Genomic DNA, 9,724 nt, shown 5'->3' on the forward strand with positions numbered 1-9,724 from the left:
GCTGCAACTAAGAGTTAGCATGCTGCAACTAAAGATCCTGCATGCAGCCACGAAGATCCCGCATGCCACAACTAAGACCTGGTGCAGCCAAATAAATAAATATATATTTTTAAATTTATTTATTTTTATTTTTGGCTACGTTGGGTCTTTGTTGCTGTGTGAGGGCTTTCTCTAGTTGCGACGAGCGGGGGGCTACTCTTCGTGCGGTGCGCGGGCTTCTCATCGCGGTGGCTTCTCTTATTGTGGAGCACGGGCTCTAGGGGCGTGGGCTTCCGTAGTTGTGGCTCACGGCCTCTGGAGCGCAGGCTCAGTTGTAGCACACGGGCTTAGTTGCTCCGCGGCATGTGGGATCTTCCCGGACCAGGGCTCGAACCCGTGTGCCCTTTTTTTTAAAAAAAAAAGATGCTTCTTCAAGGATGGGCTTCCCGGGTGGCGCAGTGGTTAAGAATCGGCCTGCCAGTGCAGGGGACATGAGTCCCCCCACAACTACTGAACCCGCGTGCCACAACTACTGAAGCCTGCGCGCCTAGAGCCTGTGCTCCGCAACAAAGAGAAGTCACCCAATGAGAAGCCCGTGCACTGCAACGAAGAGTATCCCCGCTCACCACAACTGGAGATAGCCTGTGCACAGCAACAAAGACCTAATGCAGCCAAAAATAAAATTAAAAAATAAAATAAATTTTAAAAGAAAAGAAGGGCTTCCCCGGTGGTGCAGTGGTTGAGAGTCCGCCTGCCGATGCAGGGGACACGGGTTCGTGCCCCGCTCCGGGAAGATCCCACATGCCACGGAGCGACTAGGCCCATGAGCCATGGCCGCTGGGCCTGCGCGTCCGGAGCCTGTACTCCGCAACGGGAGAGGCCACAACAGTGAGAGGCCCGCGTACCAAAAAAAAAGAAAAGAAAATCCTGGATTCCTTTCAAAAAAAAAGATGTTTCTTTAAGGATGCACTGTCATTTTTCAGGGAGAAAGATGGGGACCACATTCTAGGAAGAGGGGGGTTGACTGCATGAAAAGCCATGAAACGTAGCTATAGCGGGATTAGGGGTGAGGGGCGCAGAACGGCCAAAGAGAAGAAGCTAGGAAGGGGGGTTGGGGTGAGATTATGCAAGGCCTTGAATGGCTAAGGAGTTTGGACTTTATCCTGTAGATTAGGTGATAAAAATGGACTTTTGGAGGACTTTAAACCAGTGTGACATAACCATTTAGTGAACTCTAGAAAAATAATTCTGTAACTGGAGAATCCCAGTCTTTCCCAAAGTGTGTTCAATGAACCACTTGGGGAGCTTGTTTATTACATGCAGATTCTTGACCCTCCGCAGACCTGCAAATCAAGATTCTCTGGTTGTACAGCCAGGAAACACATTTGGGGGAAAGAAATGTGCAAATCATAAAGGTAGAGATTTGAAAGTTCACAAGCTGAACACACTCTGTGTAACTAACACCCAGACAAAGAAACTCTCCAGCAGCTCAGAAACCCCCCTTCCCCCTCCAGCCATTGCTGACTGCACCAGGGGTAAAAGTGACTGCTTCTAATATCATAGATTAGTTTGCCTGTTTTGAATTTTCTATAAATGAAATCACAGAGTATATACTCTGTCTGGTTTATTTTTCCCAGTGTTGGGTATAAATTCATCCATGCTGTTCCCATGTAGTTGCTGTTGACTCCATCACTGCAAACTTCCACAATTTATCCATTCTCTTGTTTATGGCCTTTGGGTAGTTTCTAGTTTGGGGCTGTTACCAAGGAAGTGCTGCTATGAATATTTTTATTCACGCCTTCTGCTTTATAAATTATAAAGCAGGATACCAAGGCCTAAAGACTACCCAATTACTGAGTCCCTCCCTATTCAGGTACTGTACCAAGAAAAGATTTCAAGGTTCTGCTTTTATGGAACTTATGTCAATTGGCACAAAACTACAACCTAAATGAATGGAAAAATCAGTCGAACAATTGCCATTATGATGATAGCTCTAAGGAAAACAAAAAGCTGAGCTAGAAAAGGGAGAAGTAGAACAACTGCAATTTTTTTATGAGGTAGTCAGGTTAAGTCTCAGAAGCGGTATCTAGAAAAAAATACAAGATGAAAGTTGCTACTGCTATTCAATGAGTATGAAGAGGGAAGGGCATTCCTGGCAGGGGAGACACCATGTACAAAAGTCACAGCACAAGACAGTTCTTGGTGGCCTGGTCAAGATCAGTGTGGCTGAAGAAGCACAATGGTGAAGGAGGGATGGCATAAGATGTGTTGGGATATAGGAACACATGATGCAGGGCCTTGTAGGCCAGGGTAAGGAGTTTAGATTTTATTCTAAATACTGTAGAAAGCCACTAAAATATTTTATGTATTTACTTATTTATTTATTTATACATATTCTGGACACAAGTCCCTTATCAGATATTTGATGTGCAAATATTTTCTCCTGTTCTGTGGGTTGTCTTTTCATTTGGCTGCGCAGCGCGGCTTGCAGGATCTTAGTTCCCCCACCAGGGATCAAACCTGTGCCCCCTGCAGTGGAAGTGTGGAGCCCTAACCACTGGACCACCAGGGAATTCCCTGAAGTACTTTAAAAAGAAAGTGATGTAAGAGGAAAGAGATATGAAACATATGTATATGTATAACTGATTCACTTTGTTATAAAGCAGAAACTAACACACCATTGTAAAGCAATTATACCCCAATAAAGATGTTAAAACAAACACACACACACACACACACACACAAAGAAAGTGATGTGATCCAATTTACTTTTTAAAAAGATCCGTCTAACTGGTGAGCAGAGAACAGAGTAAAGGGACCAATGGAGAAGGCAGGTCACTTAGAAAGCTGCTAGAACAGTCCTGGGAATATACACTGGCAGAGAGCTTAGAGGAAAGGACTGAAATACATTTGGGAATTGTCAGCACAATGATCAACACCTTAAGGATGAAAGCTAACATTGCCATATTGGGACAAAGATATATCCTGCGGGTGTTCTGATGTGATGCATCAAGGGCACGGCATTTCTACCAAAAAATGTATAATCTGAATCTAATCATGATGAAAACTACAACAAATCCACATTGAGAGACCATCTACAAAACAACTAGCCTGTAATTTTAAATGTCAGTACTATGAAAGACAAGGAAAGATTTACTACAGATTTTAAGACTAGACGTGATAACCAAATACAAATTGTAACGCTTCATGAGATCATAGACCAGGAAGATTTTTTTTTCATTTGCTGGAAATGACATAAATGGAACAACTGATAATACTTGAAAAAGGAGTACAGATTAAATAATAGACTATGTAGGAATTCCCTGGCTGATGAGGATTCTGGGATTTCACTGCCGGGCCGGGTTCGATCACTGGTCGTGGAATAAGATCCCGCAAGCTGTGCCGTAGCCAAAAAAACCTCCAAACGCTATGTTATTATTAATGTAATGAGTTCGACCACTGAACTGATTATGTAGAATAATGTCCTTGTTTTTAGGAAATATCACATTTAAGTGTGTAGAGATAAAGGAACATCATGTCTGCAATTTCCTCTCAAATGGTTCAAAAAAAAAAAGATTAAAAGATAAAGCAATGGTAAAATATTACCACTTGGGGACAATTACCCGCGGTATCAACTAAGCCAATCCAGCAATTCCAGTCCGGGAAAAGGAGCGCGGCCTCCGCACGCTCCGGCGAGCTCCAGCTTGTTTTCCCAGTGAGCATGCGTGCGCGTACGGGCGAACGTCCCAACCAATCAGTGCCCACGTCGGCGTCTCGTGCATCGCAGGGGCGGGGCGGCCTTCTACACATGCGCACAGTAGGGTGGGCTTTCTTCCTTTCCGCCTAACGCCGCCAATATGGTGAGTGTCCCGGTCGTGGGCTCTGGGTCGGCCTGCCATGCTGTTCCATCTCTACTTGGGTTGGGGAGTGGAGGCGCGGAATGGCGCCCAGTGGGTCTTAGGTAGCGCGCGGTGAGGGTCCTCGGTTGGGCAGGACATGGAGTTGGCAGCTTTCCGGATGCGCGCCCGACGAGCGCGTGTGGGGCCCGGTAGGCCTGGCGCTGCCTGGGCCACGCGTGCGCGCTTCGGCCGCCTGCGTCGGACCGCTGGTGTGCCCAGTCGCTTGGCCCGGCCGCTGGGGCCAGGCCGGGATGGGGCTGGTGATCCGGCCGTGCAGGCCCCGTAGGCCAGCGAGAACTTGGGTTTTGCCGCCGCCTTTGCGGATTTCGTCTAAGTTCCATGGCACCTGGGCGTGTTACCCTCAACATTCTTTTTCCCTGTTGTTAGCCACCCTGCCTTTAAGCTGCAAAGCCTTACAAACTAGGGAGTATGTTTAATCATTTTCTCTCCCCCACCTCTCAATTTTAGGTGTTCAGGCGCTTCGTGGAGGTTGGCCGGGTGGCTTACGTCTCCTTTGGGCCTCATGCCGGGAGGCTGGTCGCGATTGTAGATGTTATTGATCAGAACAGGGTAAGTGCAAAGGAAGAGTGTCACAGCTTCACATGGCAGTGGATGGTATGCAGTGTAGATGATAATGGTAATTGTCCCAACAGCCGTCTTAGGATAGGAGTACTATGGGTGGTAGCTTTATTTTAGGAAACCCAACGCAGATAGGGGTTAGGAGTACAGACTTGAATTGGTGGGTACTGCTGGGTTTGAGTAATACTTATGCTCCTTCAGCTAGGCAGAGTTTTTAACTAATTCTGGGCTAAAACATAGGTGAGGTTTAAATCAGTTATTATGTTTAAAGCAAGTTTAGAACAAAGCCAGGCACACAGAAAGCCATTATTTGCTATTGTCACTATTAGAGCACCACAACTGAGGGATTGACCAAAGGCTGTGAATAATCATAAAGTTATTTGTTGGGAATGCAAGGATTAAAGATTTTAAATTATATGTAGTTGGGTTTTATGCTGTGCTGGTGTTGCTAAGTCTTTTTAACCTTTAAAGAAAAGCATTTAAATATAAAGATTTGATGATTCTGAAAGGAATAATATATAGAATATTTGCATTTTGAATGCTGTTACCTTTTTACACTGAGATCCTTGATTTTACGTCTTCTAGGCTTTGGTGGATGGACCTTGCACTCAAGTAAGGAGGCAGGCTATGCCTTTCAAATGCATGCAGCTCACTGACTTCATCCTTAAGTTCCCACACAGGTAACTATCCACCAACCGTCACCCCTCCCCTAGTTTTGTTAATGCTAGCAAAAGCATGCTTAGTTTAATTTAGAAATGTTTTTGCTATTTTGTTGTTTTTCTCTTGAGAACATAGTAAGCAGTGTGAAAGTGAGAGCAGTTTAGAAGAGGGATTTACATCGTAGAAGTGGACAGGCATTATTTACTTCTAAAATTCCCTGTGGTCTGGTAGTTCTCTGGCTTTCTCTCTATCCAGATTTCCCACCCTTTTTCTCTTGTTCCCCTTTCTTTCAGGTTTTACACAACAAAAGCCTCCCTGTATATGTGGTTCCCCCAACATATGTTAGTCCATTTTAGCTTCAGAACAAAACTAGCGATTGTCTCTTGCAACTCTATCATTAGTTGAGCTTTTTGTATGTGTCGGCTATTAAGTATTTAATATACATCATCTCCTTATGACAGCCACAAAGAGGTTCTATTCCCAGTTGTTTGTAAGGGATTAAGGCATTCTGTGATTCTTGACATGATTTTGGTTATAGAAGTTAAACACTATGGTGTGTTGCTGTGCAGTGACAGTTGTTTGCAATGGAACATGTGCTGTGACATATTGCTAGTTTATTTTCTAAGCATACTGGGTTTTGATATTTGAAAGGAATTTCAAAATGATTATAATCCCATTTTATGGTGTTTGAACACAAATCTTTATAAGCGTTATTGTACAAAATAAAAGCATAAGGCATAACGATTTACTTTACATCATTCTTTATGAAAAGGAAAATGCTTTCTACACATCCACTAGTTGAGTGATATTGTATACATGATCAGGTGATTTTTAAACCCAGAAAGTGGAATGGTTTGCATATTTTTATTAAAATTTTGTTTGAGATTATAAGATATCCTGGCTTAGTGAACACCGTTCCAACAAGTAAAAGATATTGATACATTGTGCCAGGTGGTGTGTTTTCTATGGAGACAACTAGAACTGGAAGTAGAAAAAATGAGAAGGGTTCTTTTGGCATTTTCCTTATGCTTTTTAATTTGAGGGGTATAAATTGTGCTTTTTCAGAGGATGAAAAGCTGTCCTTGGATCTGTGTGGTTTCAAAGATGATATCTGTTTATTTATTTTATTTTTTGGCCATACTAGGTGTTAGCTGCAGCATGCGTGTGGGACCTAGTTCCCTGAGCAGGAATCGAACCTGGGCCCCCTGCATTGGGAGCACGGAGTCTTAGCCACTGGGCCACCAGGAATGTCCCAAAGATGATTTCTTAATCTATGGTATTGGCTCTTTCTAGTGCCCGCCAGAAGTATGTCCGAAAAGCCTGGGAGAAGGCAGATATCAATGCAAAGTGGGCAGCCACAAGGTGGGCCAAGAAGATTGAAGCCAGAGAAAAGGTAATGATTTAGAGTCATTTGAATTTGGACCTTCTCTGGGGAAGATTAGAAGGTGGTATGACAGAGATTTTTTTTTTTTTTTTTAACAGAAAGCCAAGATGACAGATTTTGATCGTTATAAAGTCATGAAGGCAAGGAAAATGGTAAGTTTTTAATTAATTCAAGATTGTTGTATTCTAACCCTAAACTAGTTTGTCTGGTTAATTCTGCTTGCCTAAGCTTACAGACCAAAGTTGACTTATAGGAGTCTTAGACATCATAAGGGTTGTCTTCTATACATACATATTCCACACATATAAGATGGATATGTGTTTTGTATGCATATATGATAAACATTTCTATTGAAATTTTTCAGAGGAACAGACTAATCAAGCTTGAAGTTAAGAAACTTCAAAAGGCAGCTCTCCTGAAGGCTTCTCCCAAGAAAGCACTTGCTGCTAAGGGGGCAGCTACAGCAGCTGCTGCAAAGGTTCCAGCAAAAAAGATGACTGCTACGGGTAAGAAGGCTCCAGCCCAGAAGGTTACTGCCCAGAAAGCTGCAGGCCAGAAGGCAGCACCTCCTCCAAAGGCTCAGAAGTGTCAGAAAGCTCCAGCCCAGAAAGCACCTGCTCCAAAGGCATGTGGCAAGAAAGCATAAGAGGCTGTTATAAACAGAATAAAGGTTCTTTTTGACATGCTGGCAAATCTGTTTAATGTATGGATTAAAGTCTGTTACTGGGGCCGGGGTTATGAGTCAGATTGATGGTAGGGTTGTTAATGTTGTCATTGGAGAATCAGTTCCTTAGTCCCACTCTGCCCAGACTCAAAGTCATCACACAAAGTCATAAGTAATGTTCTCATGGGAAATCGTGATAATTAGACCACTGGGTTAATTTTTTTTCCCTTGTACAAATATATTTCCCGTAAATAAGTAAAATCCCAGCTGCTTTTGATGCTCAAGTTTAGTAAATTTTCTTATAAAAATAAACTAAGAAAACAAATACATTATACATTGGTTCCTTAAAGATTCTGGTTCCCAATCATTTCTAATCAAAAGCTGGCTTCTGAGCCTCACTGGGACAAGGAGGACAGCTCCTTTTTGCTTGGTGGTATTAATAGGCAGGTGAAACAGTGTAATAGTTTCTGTGATAGAGGAAATACAGGCAATTTTGGGTTACCTGTCCTTGTCTGAGGGGGTTGTCTAAAGTTGAATCTTCAGCTTCCACCCAAAAGAAAGATGGTGTAAGGGGAAGGGTGGTATGAACCTCAGGAATATAGAGGACTGGCCAGAGGACACTGGACCCGGAAGCCAGTTGTTGGGTCTGTGTTGGGCAGGTGGGGTGTAAGAAGCCATAGGGTGTTTTTAAATGGAGTGATACCTGAGATTCAGATCGTGTGCTGTTGAACTGAATGAAACCAGGCAACAAGAGTGGGAAGGTCAGATGGTGTCAAGCTTGGCCGTATTCCTTACCTTGACAAGAGTCCAAAATAAAGTGGCAATGGTGATGCCATTTGGTAGTCTTGATGTTAATGTAAATAAGTGATGTCTTCTACTAGTCTCTTGGTTTACCACTAGTGCTTCTGTCCCACCTTTTCTTGGATTTTTTTTTTTTTTTTAAGTTTCATGAACTGCATTCTCTAGTATTCCAGGTAGCATTCATGAGTAATAAACTTTTGAATGCTTGCTTGTCAAAGTATTTTTATTGTGTGCTTATGAGTTTTTACAGCACATCTGATAGCGAATGTATGGGTTTTTTTGTTTTGCTTTTTCCCCCACACCATTTCTGTAATTCTCCACACTTCAGTTAAATTCTGACCCATAACTACCCAGGTGAGCCTCAGGTTAAGGGGTCTGCCCCGACTTCAGACGTCAATTGCAAGTCCCAGGCCTCCTGTACTTCTCACTGTGCAGCTGAAAATTGGAGTTCCCATGACTCCTTCCTTAGGTTTTAACAGTTTATTAGAGCTAAGGCTCATTGCAGAACTGGGAAATACGTTACCAGTTTGTCACAAAAGATAAAACTAGGGAACAGCCAAGTGGAAGTGCATGGGTCAAGGTGTGGGGGGAAGGGGCATACAGCTTTCCTGCCCTCACTAGCTTACCACCCTGCCAGCACCTTCATGTATTCATCCTGGAAGCTCTCTGAGCCCCCCATCCCTTGAGAGTTTTTATGGAGGTTCATTAGGTAGGCATGTTTGTTAAAATATTGGCCATTGGTGATTAGCTAGATCCCCAGCCCCTCTCTGCTCCAGGCGGTAGGGGTTAGCATTCAAGCCACGTGGTCCCAATCCCCTGGTGGATTCCTCTGGTGACGAGGACCCCCCAACTGTCACCCCCGAAGTTAGGAGCCCCCAGCTGCTGACTTAACCAGGAAACACAAAGGCAGTCTCACTACTCCGGAGACTCCAAGGATTTTAGAAACTTCTTGTGTCAGAAGTGAAGACCAAACATTTCTTTTTTTTAATTTAATTTGTTTAATTTTTAAATTTTTTGGCCGCGTGGCATGTGGTATCTTAGTTCCCCAATGAGGGATGAACCTGCGCCCCTGCAGTGGAAGCGAGGAGTCGTAACCACTGGACCACCAGGGAATTCCCCAAATATGTATTTCTTAAATCACAGTATTACAGCCTGTATCTGTGTGATAGTTTAGAACCAGAAGTTGTTATGCTTTGCATGAATTGACTCAGTTAATCCATTGAATTTATGAGTTTGAAACTATTACCATTCTCAACTGAAAAACTGAGGAAAAGGTTAGTAATTCGCACAAGGCCATACAGTGAATAAATGGTGGAGACAGGATTTGAACCTGGATAGTCAGACCCCTGACTTCATGACTTTAGGTCACAGTCCAGGCCATCAGCCACTAAAGTGGGAGAATGGGGCTTTACATTCATTAGGTTAAGTTGCTGCTAGCAAATCTTAGCGCCAGAACTCGAAGCATCACAAGAAATATAATGTCATCACAAGTGGTAACTGTCCTTGAGGAAGTGATCGTCAACTTGGGGTGAGCAGCCATAGGGAAGAGCCGCTGCGGGAGCAGCGGCTGAGGTCTGGCTTGGGGGAACCATGGAGAAGGGCCAGCCTCCCGGCTTCCTAGAGAGGCGCCCAGGGCGCCGGCCGGGAGCGCTTCCGCCTTGGCTCTGTTCGGCTGGGCTGCCAGCGCTCAGCGAGCGTCTGGGGATTACGTGACCCTGCTCCCTAGTGGCCCAGCCCTCCCCATCCGGAGCTCGGGCG

General features: G+C 44.1%; 1 protein-coding gene across 1 annotated transcript; it reads left to right on the forward strand.

Moving 5' to 3' along the window:
* The first annotated feature begins 3,778 nt into the window (after positions 1-3,778).
* Positions 3,779-7,187, forward strand: RPL14 (ribosomal protein L14). Its single transcript, XM_030846211.3, has 6 exons — positions 3,779-3,839; positions 4,347-4,448; positions 5,043-5,137; positions 6,411-6,510; positions 6,600-6,653; positions 6,866-7,187. Exons 1-6 carry the CDS (start codon positions 3,837-3,839, stop codon positions 7,145-7,147), a joined length of 636 nt encoding a protein of 211 aa, XP_030702071.1. The 5' UTR covers positions 3,779-3,836; the 3' UTR covers positions 7,148-7,187.
* Positions 7,188-9,724: the final 2,537 nt, after the last annotated feature.

The sequence above is a fragment of the Globicephala melas genome, chromosome 11, assembly GCF_963455315.2.
Source record: "Globicephala melas chromosome 11, mGloMel1.2, whole genome shotgun sequence".
Classification (NCBI taxonomy): domain Eukaryota; kingdom Metazoa; phylum Chordata; class Mammalia; order Artiodactyla; family Delphinidae; genus Globicephala; species Globicephala melas.

Excerpts from the sequence above, each read along its gene's own strand:
- RPL14 (XM_030846211.3), top strand. Across the intron at positions 4,449-5,042 it reads ATGTTATTGATCAGAACAGG|GCTTTGGTGGATGGACCTTG; the intron begins GTAAGTGCAAAG and ends TACGTCTTCTAG. Across the intron at positions 5,138-6,410 it reads ATCCTTAAGTTCCCACACAG|TGCCCGCCAGAAGTATGTCC; the intron begins GTAACTATCCAC and ends GGCTCTTTCTAG.